General features: G+C 39.2%; 1 protein-coding gene across 1 annotated transcript in view; it reads right to left on the bottom strand.

Moving 5' to 3' along the window:
• Positions 1 to 24,295, bottom strand: part of hectd3 (HECT domain containing 3) — a 67,798-nt gene extending 43,503 nt beyond the window's left edge. The window contains exons 1-8 of the mRNA XM_069938869.1: positions 23,976 to 24,295; positions 21,017 to 21,177; positions 14,738 to 14,830; positions 13,268 to 13,403; positions 12,134 to 12,249; positions 10,703 to 10,816; positions 9,174 to 9,256; positions 1,941 to 2,106 (exon numbers count right to left, since the gene is read on the bottom strand). Of these exons, the coding sequence (XP_069794970.1) occupies positions 1,941 to 2,106; positions 9,174 to 9,256; positions 10,703 to 10,816; positions 12,134 to 12,249; positions 13,268 to 13,403; positions 14,738 to 14,830; positions 21,017 to 21,177; positions 23,976 to 24,293 (1,187 nt within the window). The 5' untranslated portion in view covers positions 24,294 to 24,295. The remainder of the gene's footprint in view (positions 1 to 1,940; positions 2,107 to 9,173; positions 9,257 to 10,702; positions 10,817 to 12,133; positions 12,250 to 13,267; positions 13,404 to 14,737; positions 14,831 to 21,016; positions 21,178 to 23,975) is intronic.
• Between the last annotated feature and the right edge of the window lie 388 nt (positions 24,296 to 24,683).

The following is a 24,683-nucleotide window of genomic DNA, read 5'->3' as shown; positions in this document are numbered from 1 at the left end:
CAAGACATCACTCTTCAGTAATGTGGACTCTCTTCAAGACATCACTATTCAGTAATGTAGACTCACTTCAAGACATCACTCTTCAGTAATGTGGACTCTCTTCAAGACATCACTCTTCAGTAATGTCGACTCTCTTCAAGACATCACTATTTAGTTCCCGAGCATTCACGTCTTTATTCATAGTAAATACAAATGCGAAATATTTGTTTAGCACCATAGACCCTGATGACCCTTGGGATTGTACTAGGAATAATCTTTTGTCTTTATATTACTTGTAGAAATTCTTAGGATTAGTCTTTACTTTATCTACCAAAGTTACTTCATGTCACCTTTTCGCCCTTCTGATTCCCCTTGGGTGTGGACCCACACCCCATTCTCTTGATCCCAGCTGACTATCTGAGACATGCTTCCTTTGTTGACCAGAGTCTCAATGTCTTTTGTTATCTGGTTTTCCATTGTTGTCCTTTACTCTAACATGAACATGTTGCCCCTGAACTCTCCATATAACCATATACAGCACAGGCCAGTTTGGCCCTATTAGTCCATGCCGGAACAAATCCCTACCCTCCTAGTCCCATTGAGCAGCACCTGGTCCATACCCCTCCAATCCTCTCCCCACCATGTAATTATCCAGTCTTTCCTTAAATGTAAATAACGTTCTTGCTTCAACCACCTCTGCCGGAAGCTTATTTGCTAACTCACTTTTAAAAGCTTCCCACTTGCGAGACATCCCATCATCTCTGGTGATGGATCCTTCATGCTAATGCTTCCCAGCACTTCGTAGCTGTTTTATGATCCCTTCTCTATCTTTGAATGTCTTTTGACTGTACATTTCATTATTTTATTATGATCACTTCTTCAGTTTTTCTGTAAAAGTTAGGCAGCATCCTTTATTTCATTTGGATACTGTCTCAGAATGTTTCTTAAAGATGCTATAGCAATGAAAGTTTCTGTTGGGCAGATCAAAATTACTTGAGACATTTTTTAAAGTGCTCTATGAAAGCAGACTATGTACAAGATTTTCGACTGTTCAATTTCCATGTCATTTTATGAGAGGAAACATCACAGTCACATAAATGCTACAAATTTGTGAATGCCATCTCTGAACTTTAGCTGTGACAGGAATGGATTATAGTGGAGTGAAAAACAGGGGTCACCAGATTAATGGTGACCCTCATTACTATGCAAGCAAATCTCTAGCTTAGTCAACTCAAACATACTTACTCTAGATCAGGATTTCCCAAACTTTTTCTTTCCACTCATATACCACTAAGCTCTGTGATTAGTAAGAAATTACTTAAGGTGGCATGTGAGTGGAAAGAAAAAGTTTGAAAACCATTGTTTTAATCATACCTAATTGACTCGTTATGTGCACGGTTTCATAACTCCAAAGGAAATGGGGCAATGACATTTGTTTCTCAAGCAAAATATTTCGGTAACAATTGGGTCTAGAGCAGTGATTCTCAACCTTCCCTTCCCACTCTCATACCAACTTAAGTAATCCCTTACTCATCACAGAGCACCAATGGCATAGGGATTACTTAAAGCAGTATGTGAGTGGAACGAGAAAGCTTGGAAAACTCTGGTCTGGATAAAAATGTCAGACTTCTTCAAAGAACAACCCACCTATCCCTTTGTTATTTGTCCTACTTTACTTAGTTCTCACCTTACTCCTCATGCAAATTCTGCTTCATGATCTCTTATAATGCTGGCTTTATGTTGTCAGCAGTTTAGAAATAAATTGAGGACTGTGGCAAATGTTTACTGTTTCTTAGAGTCCGTATGAGGCATGGTCAAACAATCTCTTAAAAATAGATCCCAACATGATTATTGCCTTTTTTCTAAATTGAACTGTGATACAAATACAAGATTGTAATCTCTTCACAGCAAGACTCTACATCTACATCCTGTTTGGAGGAAGCATAAGTGCAGATACATACCTGTGAATTACCACAGCTCTTCTATACAATACATCAGGATCATGTCCCTCAAGACGTGGATAACGAACCAGGTGTGCTGCTTGAAACATATCAATGTTTAACCCCAAGTCCCTCTCCCTTGAAGATTTGATCTTGAGACCATGTATTCGTACATCTATCCCTCCATCTATTGGAAAATAAAGACATTATCCTTTGAAGGAGATATAAAGACTGATAACTGCTTTGCAGTAGAATATAATTTCAATGAATTGTTTTGAAGTGTTGGACTCTTGAAGTGATGTAAATGACAGACATAAATGAATTAAATTGAATGAGGGTTTAGCCAGTTTATGTATCCAAGGAAATTAGCACTCTTCTGGTTTAAATGTTAAAATTGAGCAAATAGTGATGGCAAGGAGAGAAAAATTGTGGGAAAAAAACCCCCTCTTTTACAGCTCTATTTCACCAATAATTCAAATAATGGTTTCAATCTAATTCTGTGGTTTATCCAGGTAATTTAATCATAAAAAAGATCTAAAATGACTACTCTTTGATCATATGTTCTCAGTGTCCATATTATCTCATTAAAGAGTGATACACTTATTTGAATTATGAATACTTACAAATGTAGGGTGGTGCATATTGCAGGCATTGTTTCAACTATCAACTGGATACGGCATTGAAGTGGCTTGATGTAGGTGAACATCAAGGGAATCTCAGGAGGGTAGTTTCTATTTATGTGTGTCAAATTTTCTCCCTCTAGCTCAGGGGTGTCAAACTCAAATTCATGGAGGGCCAAAATTAAAAACTTGGACTAAGTCAGGGCCGAACTAAATATTTATTGAAAATTTTCAACAACATCTGCATGTTTTCTCTTCTTTCAATATATGTAATGTTAAACTTTAGGATATAACTTTAGGAGGATAATGTTACAGGTCAGGAGTAGGTAGCTCAAGTTCACCCTTTGCTTGACCTGAGGGAAACATATTTGGTCCCTGTGGAGATGTAGTCAGCATTCACACGCTGTGTCCATTTTGGCCTGCATCAGGACTCAGCATTTCCTGCTCACTCCTCAGGCTCTAGGCCTCTATTCACCCTCGACCCACCATCCCTCTACCTGACCAGTCCTTTACCCAACCTCTACTCACCCCTCACTCCACTCGCTCTGCCTCTACCCACCCCATCCTATACACACCCCTCTACTGCCTCTCCCCTCAACCTGTTCCTCCCTCTACCCGTCTCTCACCCTCTAATCACCTCTCCCCTACTCGCCCTGCCCCTCCCCTTTTACCTCTTCCCTATCCACCCCTCCTTCTACTCATCCCTCCCTCTAACCGCCCCTCGCACCACCATAACTTCCCCTGCCCATTACTCCTCACCTACACCCTCTGCCCACCCCTGCTTACCCACCCACTCAGGCCCAACGCGCTGCCGATCAGCCTTTGCGGACAGCCACCATCTCTCTCTTCACGTGCAGGGCCGAACCAGCTGTCCCTGGGGTCCGCGCGGGTGCAAGCGCTGAAGGTCGTGGCGACCGGGAGAGGTGTGCTCGCGCTGTGGAAGGGCCGTCCGGTGCCAGTCGCGCGGGGCTCGCGCTGCCCGGGGGCCGTGCGCAGCCTGCCATGCCCGTCGTGCCGACAGGAAATCACAGGCGCTCGCCCATCCGCCGCACCGCTCGACAGGTGGGAGAAGTGACTGGTTGTGCGGGGAGCCTTCCAACTGGCTTGCCGGCTGATGACATCGACAGACTTCTCGTTACAATTTCTCGTGTTAGAATGAGGAAGGATCTGCAATGAAGGGGGAGGATGGTGGGGGTGACATTACCAAAACACAGCATCGGCTCTCGCTGCAGGGCGGGCCACCTCTAATACATTTTTGAAATGATCTTGCGGGCCAAATATAATTATATCGCGGGCCAGCTGGCCAGAGTTTGACATGTGTGCTCTAGCTCATCAATATGGAGAGGTACAGTATATCTTACTGATAAATATTGTAAAGATTACAGCAACAACAAAAAATTCATTTTACTATTTCTTCCTAATGTTTTGAAAAGTAGGATGTTTATATTATTGCAAAACATGCCTTCTTTTGTTCATTTTCCAATTGACCTTTTAACAACAGAAAATTGTCCAAGCTTTATCACTGTCTATATTCATTACTAGTTCTAGAATCTACTTTGCTCCATCTCCTCTCCAATTATTCCACCAAATATCAAAGCAGCATTGTCTTGAGTTAAGGTACAAACTGCCCACTCCATTCCTCTTCCAAAGTAACAATGTTTTAAAAATAAGCAATCACAATTATCACCACTGAACCTCTTAGATGAATTGAATCCTGCCAGCTTTTATTCACACAATATGAATGCTAAAGAGAAATACATGTAAATTCATCAAGGTATAATCCTGAATTATATTATGCTGGAATACATGGATAGACAATCAGAAGATTGGCAGTGCATTCTATATTCCTTACACCTGTGTTTAGAGTTGAAAATGTAATTATCCACCAAATTTATAATACATAGACATCACTTTGTTTTGTTATTTACAGGTTACAAGCTTTTTGAATTCTTTAATTTTGAAGCTCCCTGAAGACCTGGAACCTAATATGATAGGGGATGATTTAGAATTTCAAACCTAATTATAAAGGGGTGGTATGTGACCTTTATGAATTACTTCTAAATTCTAGGGACAATTCCTTGGACAGAATTTAAAAAAACGATGGGAACAAGATTTTCAACCATTATTTTCTGAAACTACATGGGGCTCTATTTTGAAGCGAGTGGATTCATCCTCTCTTTGTGTTAGACTCTCATTATTACAATATGAGGTCGTACACCGGCCCCACTATTCCAATGTCCAATTGGCTACATTTTATTCTAATCTCCCTTCTAAATGTGATAAACGTATAAATGAAGAAGGTACACCACATCATATGTTCTGGTTATGTCCTTCTCTTTCCACTTTTTGGTAAAGAGCATTTCGTAGCTTGTCTTTATTTCTTAAATTCTTACTTTGCCTCCCAATCCTTTTCTTGCTCTCTTTGGAATAAGTGGACCAACAGATTTGATATCGACTGCTTCACAATCCCATGTAGTTGCCCTCACCTCCCTTATTGATAGAAGGGCCATATTAATAAGAAGGAAAGATGCTGTCCCTCCCACTCATACTCTTGCCTGATATAATAGCATGTTTGACTTTATAAAAAAACAAGATGTTCCACTACTGAAATTAATCTCAACTTTGTTTCTTTATGGGGTTCTTTTCTAATTATTTTCAAAATTTGTAATATTAATTAGTTTCTGGCTTTTGAGCCCATTGATCCCAATGATGGGGGAGACGAGGACTAGAGGGCATAGTTTAAGAATACAGGGTAGGCCCTTTAGGACGGAGATGAGAAAGCATTTTTTTACCCAGAGAAGTGTGAATCTGTGGAATGCTCTGCCACAGAGGGTGGTAGAGGCGGATTCGCTGACTATGTTCAAAAGAGAGTTAGATAAGACTCTTGTGGGTAACGGAGTTAAGGGTTATGGGGATAAGGCTGGAAAGGGGTACTGATGGTAATGATCAGCCATGATCTAAAATGGCGGTGCTGGCCCGACAGGCCAAATGGCCTACTCCAGCTCCTATTGTCTATTGTCTATTGTTTACCTTTTTTTATTATTAGGAGTGGACGCTTTGTGTTAAACCAGTAGCCTCCGAAGGGAGGGATTAATAATTAGTATAGTGGGTTTTTTGTTACTTCTTTTCAACATAATGTATGTTTCAATACCATTTTTATTACTATACAAGATTTGTTAATATTTTATTTTATTGTCATGTACCTATGTAACATTTACTGGATGAAACAAAAAAATAATTGAAAAGAGAGAGTGTTGAAAATGCAACCAACTTCAGATGTGCATTCATCTACCATCTTGCTCTGACCCTGGATGTACCAGGAGTCCATAGGCATTCCATAAGTTGCTGAGCTGAAGGCTGAGGTACATTCTGTATCTGGCCAATCACATTTGGAAGTCTTTAATGCACAGTACATATGCCATTCTCAACAGGGGCCATACATCCTCCCTTTCTGGGGCGGGTGGTGGGGGGGGGGGGGGTGGTGGGAAGACATCGTGGCATGGACTGAAATCAAAAAATTGTAATCAGTAGGAGAGAAGTACAGAGGAAACCAACTAAGTGACTACTTCACAAGCAAAGGGGCCCATTAACTTTGAGCAGAGTCGTTCAAGGTCCATTGCCAAAAGGTTGAGATTGGCTGGATGAGGTAACAGCAGTATCTTGTGCATTGAAATATACATATTGTAAAGAAAATCTTGTAATAATTTTACCAACAATTTTAAAATACCTTGTCAGCACAAAGGGATGAGATAGCATTGCCAATAGCACAGTGGGATCTGTCAGGGCACAATGATTTAATGTAGCCATGAGCTGCCATGAGTGCAAGTAGCATAAACATTATCATGAACAAGTCACAAATTTAGTTGTTTTGCAGTAGCATCTCAATCCAAACAATCAGATACACCACCTTACCACAATGAATAAAATATGCACAAGAAGTAAGGCAGTGTCTTTGGTTCATTGATTATTCAGGAATCTGATGGAAGAAGCTGTCCTTGTGCCATTGAGTGCTAGGACTACTGTACCTTCTTCCCCGATGGTAGCAGCCTGGATGGTGGGGGTCTTTGAGGATAGAAGCTGCTTTTCTTAAGACACTGCCTCTTGTAGATTTTCTTGAAGGATTGAAGTCTGGTGCCTGTGATGTCGCAGGCCAAGTTAACAACCCTCTGGAGTTTTTCTTGTCCTGAGTGTAGGCACCTCCATACCAGACAGTGATGCAACCAGCCAGAATGCTCTCCACGGTTCACCTGTAGAAGTTTTCGAGCGTCTTCAGTGACATACCAAATCTCCTCACACACCTCACAATCTATAGCCACTGGCAAGTCTCCTTCGAGACTGCATTGACATGAAGGCTCCAGGACAGTTCTTCGGACATATTGTCAAGCAGAAATTTGAAGTTCTTGACCTTCTCCACTACTGAGCCCTCAATGAGGACTGGGTCATGTTCTCCTGACTTCCACAACCATCTCCTGGGTTCTGCTAATATTGAGCGCAAGGTTGTTGGGATGACATCGCTCAATAAGCTGATCTATCTCCCTCCTGTGTGCTTTCTCTCTCTTTTTTTAATATTTTATTTAAAAATTTTCCATTCATATAATTAACAAATCATTATACCTTCAAAGTGGCAGGGTGATGCAATACAAATTGATAACCTTTCCCACCCACCCCCTCCCCCAAAGAATCTTCTTAACTTGTTTAAATTCTCATTTTTCTTATATTAGGGTAAAATAAAACCTTACATCCTGCATACTCAAGTGGGCCTTTCCATGCTCTTGCCCCTTCTGTCGTGGAATTGAAGAAACATAATTAGTACAGAGTGTGGGTTCTGATTTGGAAGCGGTTTTCCTCGAAGGGCTCTGTATGCTCCTTCAATCTCAATAGGACGATCAAAATTTGTTTGGCCCTTCAGGGGCCAAATTTCAGCATAATTGGATTATCCTAGAATTTGCAATATGATGGAGGTCAGGCGATGGGTAGAAACCAACAAAAAAAAAACTGATTGAAGAAATATATGAGAAATTCGCTGCTGTACTACAAATGTTACCATTTTTAAATGGTAACAGATTTTCAAATGACATTTATTCAGGATTATCATTTTACATTACAGTTTTCTTTACTTACTCATCAACAGTGAGATCATTTAACCTCTTTAAATTATCACGTTCCCCACCATACACTTGAATTTTTTTTGGCATGTAGTTGTCATCTGTGGCATCTACTGAGAGAAGCAGCTTTCTACAAGAAAGATTGCAGATACGTTCCATTAATTACACAAAGTAATGAAGCTAATTGGATCTTGCTCCTCTATTCCTTCTGTAAGACCCTCTATTTTAATGTTATTTCTTCTACTAAAATTTTCAAATATAATTTTTCTGCTGAAGTTTCTGATTTTCCATAGTTAGAACAGTGGTGGAATCATCCACTCTAGTCACTCTATCGTCCACATGCTGCATTTCTCCCTGCATTTTCTTCATTTTCCCATCTAATTTACATTTTATTAACAACATCCAGAGCTTTATTTCTCCTTTCACTTCCCTCATCATTTCATGAAATTCTTTTATTAATAAATCAATGCTGGTTATATCTTCTACTTTATGTTTATTTTTAAAAGTTTTAGCTTCTTTCAGTACCTAATTGCTGATCTTCCTCTTCATCTTCTGCCTCCTCTGTGAGCACAACTCTTCTTCCGTCGGTGTTTCTGAATGCCCCGGCTTTTCGCGCACAGCTGATGCATTTCCGGGTTCTTCTCTGATGCCGTCTCTCTGTCACTACGGGAGAGCGACATCAGCAGAAGCTCCCTCATCAAGGTCACACACCCGGGGAGTAGCTCGAATGCCAACTCCTTGCTTCGGACTTGTGGTAGGCCTCAGATCTCTTTTGGTCTTCTCTTCACGTTGGGCTCCAGGTAAGGCAGCAGTAGCTTTATCTTTCTTTGGAGGCATTTAAAAAATATTGTAACACAGTGTTTAAATGTACCTTAAAAGTTTTTAATAGTTTAAAACATTCGGTACTTTTTTTACTAATTCACCAGGAGGGTCAGGCTCCTACGCCCTCATCCTATGACATCACGTGAGATCCCCCCTGTATACTTTCTCATTGCCGTTTGTGATTCTGCTGCTAAATGTGGTCTTATTGACAAATTTGTAGATAGCATTGGAATTGTGCCTGGCCACACAGTATAAGGAGTAGAGTAGTGGGCTAAGCATGCATCCTTGGGGTGTGCCTGTGTTGATGATCAGTAAAGAGACGACTTTGTTTTCAATTCGTTATGGTCTTCCGAGGAGGAAGTCAACGATCCTGTTGGAGAGGGAGGTGTAGCAGAGTTTATAGCTTCTTGACCAGCACTGAGGGAATAACGGTGTTGAAGGCTGAGCTGTGGTTGACGAAGAGCCGCCATATGAGCTGCTGTTTGAAGTAATCCACAGCGATATTGCGTCTGCTGGGCAGTGATTGTGACAACAGACGACTTGCAGTGGGTTCAGTCCTTTGCTTAGCCAACTCTTTAGTGTGACCCTACTCACATTTGAATCTAAATGGAGACATCAAAATTTTCCCTGCCATTTTGACATCAATTTCGTTTACAATGTCAAGAAGAATATTAAACTCATTCTCTCATTTATTTTGAATAACTTACCCAGACATTCTGTAATACGAATTTCAATCACAGGAAGGTGCACCATCATGTCCTCAAGAATGCACAGGTCACCAACCAAAGTTCTGTGATAAAGAAATAATACTAGCTGGTAACAATGGATGCGCAATTTGTTTACTTCCATTACTTTGAGTGATCTAGAATGCTAAATAAGCTGTACAGTACAATTCCGATTATCCAAAATGGTCAGGACTGGGCCCATGTTGGATAAATGGGTTTCTTGGAGAACTGTTTTTTTTTTTTAAAAGCACCCCAGTAGCAACAGCAAATCACTTGTAACAGTGTTTAAACAACAGCAAACAACAAAGGAAGACATTTTAAGCATTAAAATAATGCTTAATTCTCACCAAAAATGCTGGCTGCCACCAATCCCCAACACCTCCCATCTGCAGCCGATCCCTGACACGTATGCACCACTGCCACTGATCCCTGGGGAGGTTTCCTGAGCCGATGGAACACTCACTGGCGAGACAGCAGACTCCTGTCTCCCTGGTCACTGGAGCTCCTGCCCCTGATGCCCAAGTCCCAACTCCAAATCCTCCCCTGCTAGACTTACCGCACACACACACACAGAGGAGTCTGGTGTGCATGTGCAGTAGCAGGCCAAGGGGAGGGCTCGGAGCCAGTGTCGGGGAGCATCACTGTGCCGAGGAGGGAGGGAAGGGGATGCCACTGAGCCCGATGTCACGCTCCTGCCTGGGAAGCCGCTCTCCTTGACGATGCCAGGACAAGGGATTCTTCCGACCTCTTGCAGCTGGGAGACAGTGGCATGCAGTTTGAGAGGGAGAGTTGGAGAGAAAAATCAATAAGGGAAGGTATAAAAGAAGTGGAATGAGAGAGGGAAGGGAATTACTTGAAACAAGGACAATCGTCTTTCTAATTTCATATCGGGTGAATTTTTTTTTCAACCTGTGTAGTTAGTTCGGCTCCAAAGAAATTTTGGATAAATGAGGATTTCCAATTTATTTCAGATGTCCTCGTTAATCCGAAATGTAAAAATAATTTGGATAAATGAGGATTTCGGAGAACCTGATTTCAGATAATTGGAGTTGTACTGTACTTTTAACCAAAATAGAAAAGTTAGTCTCTAAATTTCATTCTGTTGTTATCTTTACTGAAAGTTTTAAAAGCCCAACCTGAGTGGAAAGCACGATTTTTTATTAAACACTAACTAAAGCACAACATATTCAAAACAGCATCTAACTGGTGTTTGGGTCAAATGTACCTCAAGGATAGATTGACTCGATAAGCAACATTTTATGTCCACAGTTAATTCAAGTGGAAGAATGAAGAGATGGAGAGTGTAAATTTCAGCATAATTGGATTATCCTAGAATTTGCAATATGATGGAGGTCAGGCGATGGGTAGAAACCAACAAAAAAAAACTGATTGAAGAAATATATGAGAAATTCGCTGCTGTACTACAAATGTTACCATTTTTAAATGGTAACAGATTTTCAAATGACATTTATTCAGGATTATCATTTTACATTACAGTTTTCTTTACTTACTCATCAACAGTGAGATCATTTAACCTCTTTAAATTATCACGTTCCCCACCATACACTTGAATTTTTTTTGGCATGTAGTTGTCATCTGTGGCATCTACTGAGAGAAGCAGCTTTCTACAAGAAAGATTGCAGATACATTCCATTAATTACACAAAGTAAATCCCTTGGTATTTTTTTCCATGTAACAGCTGTTTAGGATAATTGAGTTGCACAAAAGTGTCTATTTTGTAATTAACCTAAGATGCATATTCAAATTGAGACTAATTTGCTTATATTAGCAATTCAATGCTGACTAAATTTTTTATTTTTTGTAACCCCCAAAATCTTTCCAAGACGTGCATATTCACTAACTTTAAAACAAATGGATGGAGACCACCTTTTAAATGACTCACTCTTCCCCATACTTTACGATGAAAGACCAAGGAATAATTGAAATGATGAACACTGAAGGATAATTTACAACAGCTATGTCATTAGGGTATTGATTAACAAACAGGATCAGATTTTAAACAATGAGGATTCACAGATGGAAGTCCATTGCCTATCAACTTGAGGGGAAATAGCAATTTTAGATATAGAGCTAGAAATCCTCCATAGTTATTTAAAAATAAACATGATTTTGTAAAACAAGAAAGTCTACAGACACTTTGATTGTAGTTTAATACACAAAAGTGCTGAAGAAACTTAGCAGGTCATGCAGCGTCTATATATATCTTTATGGATGCTATGTGACCTGCTGAGATTCTCCACAATTTGGTTAAGCTTGCTTCTTTATTTACGGAGACACTACAATAAGAGAAGATACAGTAAAGCTGACAAGATATGCATATGCCACATCAAGTTACAAGGAACCAGATGCATTGTTAGTTGACTCCAAAAATGATGCAAGAGATCAGAATGGCAGAAGACAGGAAGTGAAATTTCACAAGGATCAACATTTGGATTAGTGACATTCATATTTTACACAAAATTATACTCTGAAATAAAAAAAATATAAATATGCAGGTGAGAACAAGTTAGAAAAAAAAACAATGATGAGAATAACAGCAAGAAATTACAAAATATCTACAAATGATAATTGAAACGTGAAGTGGGACATAAAAGCAGCAAATAAAGATATTTGCAACAACATGTATATTATAACAGAATAACAGAGAACCTCAGAACTACACAGTCTCTCTGGTCTTGAAATGGCCAACACCAAGAGCAAAGTAATACATTTTGAAAAAAATCACTTCAGCTCCAATTTTGTTTCTGCATTCCATTTTTAATCATTGCTTTAATTGATTAGATTACAATATAAATATTATTAATAAAAATGCACGTTCACTAACCTCACCTGTTGCCTATTATACAACATATTAGGCATGAAATTAGTAGCACATGAACTTATTAAATCTCAAAGTCAACTTATCTATTGAATTTCCATACTTTATAATGATGCCTTTCTTCATGAACAATCGAATCCAATGATGGCCCTGATTCCCCTCACTCTCCCAGAATGTGTCATTGTCTCCATCAGTCAAACACCACACATTGGCTTCATCCTGGCAGGTACAAGAGCATTGGGCATAAAAGTTAAAAATTTGAAACCGATAAGATCAGTATCAGCTCAAAATCCTTAGTTCATAAAATAGATTATTTTTGAACTCTATTCATTAGTTGAAATAGTTCAAAATTATGGAGAGCACCCATTGATATTTTGCAATGAATCCGCTCAGAAATAGACCATACAGAGCTTCATAAAGTACTTGGTGCAAAATTAAAACAATAATTTATTTGAAAGAAGTAATTAAGGTTTGCTGTTTTAGCAGGTGAGCACAGTATTTACCGTAGCCTTCTCTACTTTTTCCTCCAAATGCCCAGCATGGTCAAACTTACACATGGCTTTTGTTTCAGTTCCAGCACATTCTCTTTTTCCTCACCAATTCACCTGCTTGAGCTTCATAAAATGCCCTTCTGGTTACATTGACCATCATGTATAACCACTTCTCAACAAGCGAACAACATTTACAAAAGAAAAGCAGAAACTAGGAGTAGGTCATTCATCCCATTCATTCATGCCATTCAATACAATCACCATTAATTAACCCTTTTCCATATTCTCTCTCTCTTCTCGTACTCCTTGATGCTTTTTGCGACTAGAAATCTATGTCATCCCTTCCTTACATATCTTCAGTGACTTGGGCTCCACCACCTTGTGGTAAAGAATTCCAAATGATCTACCATCTGAACAAAGAAATTTCTTCTCATCTCAGCCCTATTTTTTTTTTAATATCCTGAGACTGTGATCCCTCATTCAAGAGGCCCCTTGTCCAGGGAAATATTCTTGCATTCAGTCTCTTCAGTCATTCAGAATTTTGCAAGCTTCAATGAGACCCCAATGTTTCCCCCTATATTTGAAAGAAAATTCCACCCCAAAGATACACAAACCTGAGCAACAACTGTGGTATTTTCATAGGCATCTTTACAGAGAATTACAATAGATTGCATTGGAATACCCTGGGGAAATTAAGGCAAACATTTCCATGGGTGCCATACTATTTCACTGGAGTAAGAACTTACCGAGAATGAGGAAGCATCTATGCTATCAACTAGATGCTTGACATTGCCCAAATTTTCATCTTCCTTCCCAATGCGGTCATAGAAGTAATGCACCAAGTCTTCATCACATTCATATGTCCAGGTGGGGGGAGCATACCTATACCCAACCACACAATTATAACTTTAAGGCAATCAATTCTTATTGGACAAGTCCTTTCTGCATAAACAAAACAATTTCAGTTTAGAGGATATTTTGTACACAAATTCTCCACACAATACACTCCCAATCTTATCTGTAAATCGCAGACATGCAGAAAAACAATGAAATTTACAGATGCGACACTCCCTGTTTCCATGAACCTTCTGGAGGCTGACACAAACTTGAAAAGCAGCTCTTTTGGTTTGAGACATTGTGCATTACCTAAGAACATAAGAAATAGGAGCAGAAGTTGGCCATCTAACCCATCAAGCCTGCTCTTCCATTCAATGAGATCATGGCTGATCTGATGATAGGCTCATCCTCACCTACCTGCCTTGTCCCCAAATTCTTTAATTTCCTATGTAAAAATCTATCTGACCTTGTCTTAAGTATATTTACTGAGGTAGCCTCCACTGCTTCAATGGATAGTGAATTCCACAGATTCACCACCCTCTGGGAAAAGCAGTTCCCTCTCATCTCCGAATGAAATCTAGTTCAATGAGGGGAAGAAAAATTTAATGAAGCTAGAGGAGAAATGCGTTAGATAGACTTTGGTCAAAGGACTAAAAAGTCCTACTACATTAACCACCCGAGATCCAATGCATCTATTAAAACTGTAACCAGAAAAGGATTGTTTTGCATTTACTTGTCCAGCATGAGTCAGGGTAGTAGGCGTGTAATTTGGCATGGTCTCATGATGCAATCAAACAGAAATAGCACATATTAAATTGCAAATAACACAGTATGCTGTCACAGTCCTTGACTCCATTGGAGATTTAATCTTCATCATGGAAATATGCATTTTCAAAAGTCAGAGACTCTTGGTCTCTTCAAATAATAACATCTTATTTTCCATGCGACTCCACAGCGATAACCTATGCGGGTTTCTGCATATGTGCCCGTTTTCTCCCAAAAATGTGTTGGTATGTTAAATGGCTACTATGTATTACCCTTTAGTGTTGGCGATCAGTAAAAGAGCCAAAGTCTAGGGTCATATGATGAAGAATGATTTTCAAAATCCCAGAGAACTAATAGGAAGAATGGAATTGATGGGATTGCTCTATTGGTAGCCAGTACAGTCTCTATCAAGACAAATGGCCTCCTTCTGCATAATAATAAATTAATAAAATGGATGCAAAAAGGACAGCCTATCACCTTTCCCATAGGCAACACAGTAACATAGCACATATCATGGCTTACATCTGCAATCCACACACCAGATAACAGCTGAATTAGAAAACATTATTTGGAACTTAGCAGGACACAAGCAAACACACCAACCACATTCCCACCTTAGTTTATGTACTGCATCGTCATCCCTGGCCGCCACCTTGGGCTTTGCACCCAGATGCAAAGAATATTGTGTGTCAACCACCTGTTCCCATCTAAACCAGAAAACAAAAATGTCTAAATCAGAAAATATTATTGACTTCTGATAATGAAATATGTGAACTATGAGGTGATCATGAACTAGTTTGTTGTTTATGTGAAAGACATTTAAAATTTCATGAGTAATTTAAGGAAAAGTTTCAAAAGGAACTCAATAAATTGTATCGACTTCACATTCACTTTTGCCTTTTGATTAAGTTTGTTCATAAATTATTGAAAGTAATAATATATGCAAATTGAAGAGGATCCAATTTCTTGCATAGATACCCAGAAACACAGGCCCTTCATCCCCTCAGAACATCAGCTGATATTTAAGTACAACAGCATGGGCACACTGTGGGAAATCCTATTTATAGTGTTTTGAGTTTCACTTCTTTGGTTGCAGGCAAGAAGTGGAAGACATGCATTCAAACATAATTTTGCTTTTAAAATAGATCTTTAACATTATTTTGTTTCTACATCTTCACAAGCCTTGCATGAGAAATGGAAAATTTTAAAATCGGCATTTTAAGATATTGTACTCATAGAAGAAGCCAAATAACTAATTCAATGGGTCCTCAAAATGGTGTCAATGGATCAGACCAAAGGCTGAGAAAGGATAGGCTATATCTACTTCACCATGAAACCTGAATCAAAGTATCCTTTACTGAGGTTAAGAGTTAAACACCAGACCGAACAATAACTTCCTTTGGGAGATGGGGCCTGTATGACACCATTTCAAAGAAAAGACAAAAACAAAACTAAAATGAAAAAACCGTACATTTCCATAACTGGGCTTTCTAGTTTTGGGTTGCAAGGACTATCAACGAATAGCAGCGAATGGTATGAATTCTTCCATATTGCACTATCTAGATCACACATGTCAAACTCTGGCCCGCGGGCCAAATTTGGCCCGCGATATAATTATATTTGGCCCGCAAGATCATTTCAAAAATGTATTAGAGGTGGCCCGCCCTGCAGCAAGAGCCGATGCTGTTTTTTGGTAATGTCACCCCCACCATCCTCCCCCTTCATTGCACATCCTTCCCCATTGTAACACGAGAAGTCTGTCGATGTCATCAGCCGGCAAGCCAGTTGGAAGGCTCCCCGCACAACCAGTCACTTCTCCCACCTGTCGAGCGGTGCGGCGGATTGGCGAACGCCTGTGATTTCCTTTCGGCGCGACGGGCATGGCAGGCTGCGCACGGCCCCCGGGCAGCGCGAGCCCCGCGCGACTGGCACCGGACGGCCCTTCCACAGCGCGAGCGCACCTCTCCCGGTTGCCACGGCCTTCAGCGCTTCCACCCGCGCGGACCCCAGGGACGGCTGGTTCAGCCCTGCACGTGAAGAGAGAGATGGTGGCTGTCCGCAAAGGCTGATCGGCACCGCGCTGGGCCTGAGTGGGTGGGTAAGCAGGGGTGGGCAGAGGGTGTAGGTGAGGAGTAATGGGCAGGGGAAGTTATGGTGGTGCGAGGGGCAGTTAGAGGGAGGGATGAGTAGAAGGAGGGGTGGATAGGGAAGAGGTAAAAGGGGAGGGGCAGGGCGAATAGGGGAGGGGTGATTAGAGGGTGAGAGACGGGTAGAGGGAGGAACAGATTGAGGGGAGAAGCAGTAGAGGGGCGTGTATAGGATGGGGTGGGTAGAGGCAGAGCGAGTGGAGTGAGGGGTGAGTAGAGGTTGGGTAAAGGACTGGTCAGGTAGAGGGATAGTGGGTCGAGGGTGAATAGAGGCCTAGAGCCTGAGGAGTGAGCAGGATCTAGGCCAAAATGGACACAGCCTGTGAATGCTGACTACATCTCCACAGGGACCAAATAGGTTTCCCTCAGGTCAAGCAAAGGGTGAACTTGAGCTACCTACTCCTGACCTGTAACATTATCCTCCTAAAGTTATATCCTAAAGTTTAACATTACATATGTTTAAAGAAGAGAAAACATGCAGATGTTGTTGAAAATTTTCAATAAATATTTAGTTCGGCCCTCGACTTAGTCCAAGTTTTTAATTTTGGCCCTCCGTGAATTTGAGTTTGACACCCCTGGTTTAGATCAATACAATCTGAGGTTTCTTTTAAGATTATGTATAAAGAGCTGTTCTTGACATTTAAGTCCCCAGTCTATAGCAGCTCTTCTAGTATTCTTCCACAAGATACAGTGGTTCCTTAATGAGGATAAATAGCAGGATACTCCTGAATTCAGAATACCAACCTGTGGTTCTTTTGCCTTCTCATATTCTGATATTTGTGCATTGCATCTACCTAAACTTTCATCAAAAGTATTTTATTATATACGTTATCTTCCATTTTCCCCTCCCAAAATGTATTTAATGGCCTTATATCAAGGGGAGAGTTACATCGATGAATGACCAAAAACACTTTTTCACCACAAAAAAAATGCAATGTGTCAACTGAGGACAGAATAGTAGTGACATGTCTCCCTCCATTTCGTGTTTGGCTATCTTGCTAGGAGTCTATTTTACAAAAGACACTGTCAGGTAAGATTAATGGAAATGTAGCATTGCTGTGATCATGATGACCTGGCCAACAGATGGTCAGTCTGGCAACTCATTGCAAGGCCAGAGGTGATCGAACATTAAAGATTAGATTTTTTTTTAAAAGTGATGTTAACAATGGGTTTAAAGAATTGAAAACAGGTGAGGCTTGACAGGAGTAAAAAAATATGTATGTTTAAAAAAAAACAATTACTCAGCTGTCAGTTGAACATGAAGTGGCATTGGTAAGCAATATTAAGAATACCAACATATTTTAAAAATACATTGAGCTTAAAGAATTATTCAGGAAAGGAGGGAAATAAAGTTCCAAAGAGTGTATTGAGTCAGAGTAAGTTGGAAAGGTCTTAAATTAATAAATCTCATTTGCATTCACAATGGAGAAGTACATTGTTCTTGAGGAATTCAGGGAGGGGGACTGTGGAATATCAGAACAAACTACCATTAAAAAGGAGGTATTAGACATTTTAGCAGACTTAAAAAAGAGTAAATCCCAAGGGCAGTTGTTCTCAAGCTTTTTCTTTCCACTCACATACCACTTGAGTGGCGGCAGAGTCAATTTTATTATTTAAGAAAAAGCTGGACAGGTATATGGATGAGAAGAAGGTGGAGGGTTATGGTCATTGTGCAGGTAGGTGGGACTAGAGAGGAGTGTTTGGTTTGGTGTGGACTAGAAGGGCCTAATGGCCTGTTTCCATGCTGTAATTGTTGTTATGTTTTATGTTATGTTAAGTATTCCCTATGCCATAAGATAGGTGCTCTGCGATTAGTAAGGTGGTAGGTGGGTGGAAAGAAAAAGTTTGGAAACCACTGTTTTAATCGTACCTAGTTGACTTGTTATGTGCATGGTTTCATAACTCCAAAGGAAATGGGCCAATGACAATTTTTCTCTCAAGCAAAATATTTCAGTAATAATTGGGTCTAGAGCAGTGATTCTTAACCTTCCCTTCCCACTCACATACCACCTTAAGCCATCCCTTACTCATCACAGAGTACCGATGGCATCGGGATTACTTAAAGTGATATGCGAGTGGAAAGAAAAAAGATTGAGAACCACTGCCCTAGGGCTTGATGAGATCGATGTATTGCAGGGATGAGATTTCTGGGGCTCTGACAGGTTTTCTGAACTCAGAAGTGTAATTTGCAAAATTTAAGGCTGATAAATATAATATCAGTGGTAAGGAAATTAATGGGAAAGAGTTAAGAGAAACAGAACTAATCTGTACTAAGAGAGGCAGAGATTGAGGCCTTTGTTACAGGAAGACTCTGCCTTACCAATTCAAATGAACTTTGAGGAAGAGACTCGTTGTGTCAAAGAGGGTAGCGTGGCTGACTTACTCAACACAGATTTCAGCAAGTTTTCACATGGGAGACTGATGCCAAAGAGCCTATGGAACCCCAGGAAATATGATAAATTAGAAATTAGTTTGATGGTAGGAGACAGAGGATGAACGTTATTGGAACTTTAACAAATAATCTAGAATGTTATCGCATAAACAAAGGCTAAGATATACACAATGGTCCTAGGAAGTATTGAGGAACAACAAGATCGTGATGTACATTTCCAAAGATCCCGAAGACAGCAATGTAGGTAGACAAGATAGTCAAGTACTTGTACAGGACACAGGGTAGGTTATGGTGCAATTATAAGACCATAAGATAATAGGAAAATAAGTAGGTGGTTCAGCCCATTGAGTATGCTCCGCCATTCCATCATGGCTGATCCATTCTTCCATTCAGCCCTATTCTCCCTTCAACTCTTGATACCCTGTCTATTCAGATACCTATCAATCTCTACTTTAAATACACCCAATGACTTGGCTTCCATAGCCACTTATGGTAACAAATTTCAGAGGTTCACTAATTTCTGCCTAAAGAATTCTTCTGCATCTCTGTTTTAAATGGGCACCCTTCAATGACGAAGTTGTGCCCTCTTGTCCTAGACAACTCTACCATGCGAAGCAACATTGAAAACTTTACTCTGCCCAGGCCTTTCAACATTTGAAATGCTTCTGTGAGGTCCCCCTTCATTCTTCTAAACTCCATGGAGTACAGTCCAAGAGCTGTCAAATATTTCTCATATGCTATTGGCAATCCCTTCATTCTAGGAATCATTCTTCTGAATCTTCCCTAAAACTTCTTTAATGCCAGCACATCCTTTGTTAAATAAGGAGCCCAAAACTGTACCCAGTGCTCCAAGTAAGGCCTCACAAGTCCCTTATAAAGCCTTCACATCCCTGCACTTACCTCTTATTCCTCGAGATAGGAATACCAATATCACATTTGCTTTCTTCACCACTGACTCAACTGGAGGTTAACCTTTGGGGTATCCTGCACAATGACTCCAAATTCCCTTTGAACCTCTGAATTTTGAATTTTCTCCCCATCAAAATAATAGTCTGCCCTTTTATTCCTTCTACCAAAGCACATGACCATATACTTTGCGACATTGTATTTAATTTGCCATTTCTTTGCCCATTCTCAAATCTATCCATCTCTTTGAAGCTTCTCCATTTCCTCCTAACTACCTGCTCTTCTATTTACCTTTGTGTCATCTGTAAACTTAGCCACAAAGCCATTTATTCTGCAATCCAAATCATTAAAATTCAATGTAAGGAGTGACTACAACACGACCCTTGTGCATTACCACTGGTAGCTGCTAGCCAACCAGAATAGGATCTCTTTATTCTCACGTTCAGTTTCCACAATCTCTATAGCTATTTCTTTCAGAGCCCCATCTTGTCAGGGAGACTTACCTACCCATAGACCATTCAGCTTCCCAAGCATTTTCTCTCTGGTGATCATGATTGCACTCACCTCTCTTCTTTGACACCCTTCAAAGTCCAGTACACTGCTAATATCTTCCACAGTGAACCCTGATGCAAAATACTCATTCTGTTCCTCTGACACCTCATCTCCCATTACAATTCCTGCACCATCATTTTCTCTCAGTCATATCTACTCATTTTTTTCTTAATATACTTACAAAAGCTTTTAGCATCCTTTTTGATATTATTTGCTACCTTCCTTTCAAAGATCTCCTTTGCCTTCCTAATGACCTTCTTAGTTCCCTTCTGTAAGCTTTTAAAAGCTTCCAAGTCCTCTATCTTCCCATCAATTTTTGCTTCCTTGTATTATGGAAAACTTTAGTTTGGCCTCAGTTGGAATATTGTTTGGATTTCTAGTCAGCACACATTTGGAAGGATATGATGGCATTGAAAAAGATGTAGAAGATATCCACCAGTATCACTGTGAAGATACATCAGATACACTAGACTTATTCATGCACTTCCACCTCCAGTATTAAAGCACCAATGTTCTCACTCATCCATCGCACCAAAATAAAATTTCCACTGCATTCTTTTAGGAATTCCCTCCATTTGTACTCAAGGCTACCATTCAAGCATTCAACCAGCAAGTCCCAGTTCGGTCATTTCTCTGAATATTTTTACCTCTGTAAATTCCTTTTCTTTCTCAAAACTGTAAAATATATTGCTCTGCATTCACTTCTGTTTGATTATATCTTGAAAACTTGGGTTTCCAACATTGATTAACATGCAGGGCTGTTAATAAGACAATTGATTACATCTCGAAAACTTGCAATGTTCAATGCAAGTTATTGATACATTCCGTATCATATATAAATCACACATAGTTGTTGTTAACTCATATAAGCTTGGCATAGTAACATTTCAATCTACCTGGTACAAGGTCTGTAGTCATAACCAAAAAGCTGCTGTTGTTTCTGAAGCCTTTCAGACGTTTCTACTGGCACAAGCCTTTCACCACCTTCAGGCTGTTTACACAGAAGAATCCACCCTTCTTTACTCTGACAGCTGCTGTTATTCTCTTGTATTTGCTCCTAAAATATCATTAAGACAATTGGTTATTATTCAAATGGATAATTCATTTTTCAAAGGGTCTTCAAAATGTTTATTTGAGAGAATGGGTGCCTCTGGTTATATAAAGAGCAGCATGGTGGTTAGCACAACACTGTTACAGCGCCAATGACCTGGGTTTGAATCTGGCTCTATCTGCAAGGAATTTGTATATTGCGTCAGCATGGGTTTCCTCCGGGTGCTCCGGTTTCCTCCCTCCCTTAAACGTACTGGGATTGTAGGTCAATTGGGTGTAATTGGGCGACAAAGGCTCATGGGCCGAAAGGACGCGTTACTGTGCTGTGCTCCCAAATTTTTTTTAAAAATTAACATTAATATTAACTTTTTTCAAAATCACCCCTGTGACTGGAGATGCTTGGTGAAGCTGTGCTAATTTAACATAATCCAACACTGATTAACATACAGGACTGTTAATAAGACAATTGGTTCAAAGGGATAAAGATAAGCACATTCTTACATGTTTAAAGTATGATGCACTGGTTCAGCAGGACCTGAGTACTTGGTCATATTACTTCTGCTGCACTTAAATAAACACACAATTTAAAAGACTTGTGTAATGGATATGTGTTAACCTTTAATATTGAACTAGATTTCTTTTATAAAAATGTCTTAGTATGAAAAAAATACTTATAATTTAAAAATACTATATATTTTTTATACACACACACATATATACATACATTTTTATATGTATATATACACACACACTATGGAGCCCATATTTACAAAATATGCGAATAAATATTTAATGAGGTTCTGACATTTCTTTTCTCCTTTATATACTATAAGAAATTATAAAGTAATAAGCACTTCTGTTGATGGTCTCTTGTCCCTTTCTCTTTTTTCCCCTCTTTTTTTCTTTTGCAGTGGGTGTTCTCATCTTTTTTTAATCTTTTTATAACCACATGTATTTGTATTGAATTGTATTATTTTTAATTATGTATTTTTTGTGGTTCTAAATTCATTAAAAAATATGTCTTAGTAAACTATAGAGTTAAAATATTGTGTGTATGTATATATAGTTAGTTAATAAGTTATCTGTGGGTTGGTACAGGGTCACATTTATAGAGAACCATTGTTTTCTGAGAAGAGTGTTCATTCTCAGAGCCACAGACAGAGTTAATGGATTTGAAGTGGGTCTTAATTATTCAAGAACTGCTGAAGGAAGCCATCTGTTTTCAATCAAAGCCGCTTAAGCCTCCTGAACAGAGATGAGGTCAGAGGTTGTTGTGGATATGGAATGGTTTTGAAAAGGAACAGAATTTTGGTTGAAATAAAACTGACAGTCATGTGGTTTCCAAGAATTGGGACTCACTTTGATGAAGATGTAACAGTCACATGATTTGGAGAAATATATTACCGAATTCAGATGTTATAAGTTCAGTTTTAGAAGAGTTCAGTTTGGATAATACAGAAGTCAAAACCCCTGTGACACAGCGGTTGAAACCTTGTGAATGACAGGGTTGAGTTACAGTAACCAGAATTGGTGCTGTTGTTGTGTTACTCCTGGGAAAATGGAAACACAGAATCAGTGGCTTTTGAAATAAGGAAGACCATTTCGCTGACTCTTTGGAAAAGAGGACAGATTTCTACTACGTCTATTTTTGTGTATGACCACTTCACTTAACCCTTGTCTGGGTTTGTGAATTCATCGTGGAAGAAAATAACCACAATGTGAGTAAAGAGATCTGAAGATGTGATGTTTAAAAGTGCTTTATAATTATTTCTGAACTGAGAAGTTAAGACTTTCAAACAAGACTAAAATGATGGTGAACGTTTAAAGGTTGACTTTTCTGTGTGGGGCTTTAATTATACACACATTTATGCATAGTGGGGTTAAGTTTAGCGATAAGTAAGAAATGTTATGTTATTAATAGTTTAATTTTAAAAAAAGCTATTATTTTAAATTTACCATTATCTGGTAAATTTTCCATTGCTGTTCCTGTGTGAGTGCTAACAAAGTCCCTTTAGTCCCAAACAAAATTTAAAAGGGTTGCTAGTTCATAACACTTGTTATTTGTGCTCACTGCCCAATTATGCTATCATTCTAAAAATGGAAATATAATGATTATACTGTTCATAATGTAGTTAATTATTGATATGATCAGTAGAGCTAGTGAGATGGAAGTACTGTATAAACATGTGTTCCTGGAAAGTTTTCAAGTTTAGGGCAATGAAGCACAAGAAAACAATATTTTTACTCAATTTTTTGAATTTTCCGAAATGAAATCTATCTAATATGTTGTTTTATTGATTTGTGTTAATAACAATCTAACAACTGAATATAAACTCAAATAGTGGTTTTCAAGGTTTCTCTTTCCACTCACATATCACCTTAAGTATTCCCTTTCCCATAGGTGCTCCGATTAGTAAAGGATTGCTTAAGGTGGTATGTAAGTGGAAAGAGAAATTTTGATAACCACTGTTTTAATCAGACTTAATTGACTCATTATGTGCATGGTTTCAGAACTCCAAAGGAAATGGCCCAATGACAATTTTTCTCAAGAAAATATTTCAGTGACAATTGGGTCAAGAGTAGTGGTTCCCAACCTTCACTTCCCACTCACATACCACCTTATTCATCGCAGAGCATTACTTAAAGTGGTATGTGAGTGGAAAGAAAAAGGTTGAAAACCACTGCTCTAAAGAAATGCACACCCAAGGAAATAACTGGAATAATTTCACAATCATATTATTTACACAATTAAGTCATTACAAGCAAACCAATTAAAAACTAGTAAATAATTGGCAGAAAATTCACCTGATTTAACTTCACCCAGAGACCATGGCTATTGCAGTATTCCTCGCCAGTGGCTTTGATGCAGGTCCCTCTCTTTAACTCAATATCAAAGAGCATTTTGCGTGGACTCTGGGAGGCTAACTGCCAGACTGAAACAATGTACTGAGATCGTCCCAGTGTTGCACAGGGGAAGGTGGAATCTTTCCAAAATTTGTACAACACCTCTCTGGGGACATAACATAGAGCTTCTGGCAAAGGTTTGCTGTTCCTGAAGCAATCAATGCATTCAATGAGAAACCTGATCCTTCCCAAAATGTAGTGTGGATTTTCAGGATTCATCGCAGTCTAAAATAAAAGGAATACTCAGAATGTTGATTTATTAATGCAAATATGATTCATACAAGTTCAATTTCAATTGTATACAGTTTAAAGGATACAAAGGACAATCACCACAAACTGATCATTTGCAACTGAGTTCAATTACTTCCCTTGCTCAATCTTAATTTAAAAAAAAAACCAATTTCAATAACTTTCATTACTTCTTCTGTTTAAAACAAGCACCACAGAATAGGTGTGCATGAAATGAGGATACAGAGCTCAAACTTGGTTCATAGCCAAATGCACTTGGTTCATAGGCCAGGTGAAGAAATGGAAGGCAATAAAATAAGAGAGGACATGCATGGAAATGTACACAACTTTAAAAGGTTTGATGAAGATGCAAGATGTTTT

This window comes from Narcine bancroftii, chromosome 5 (genome assembly GCF_036971445.1).
Source record: "Narcine bancroftii isolate sNarBan1 chromosome 5, sNarBan1.hap1, whole genome shotgun sequence".
Classification (NCBI taxonomy): domain Eukaryota; kingdom Metazoa; phylum Chordata; class Chondrichthyes; order Torpediniformes; family Narcinidae; genus Narcine; species Narcine bancroftii.
The sequence above is the reverse complement of the archived record's forward strand: the minus strand, read 5'-3'. Positions and strand labels throughout refer to the sequence as shown.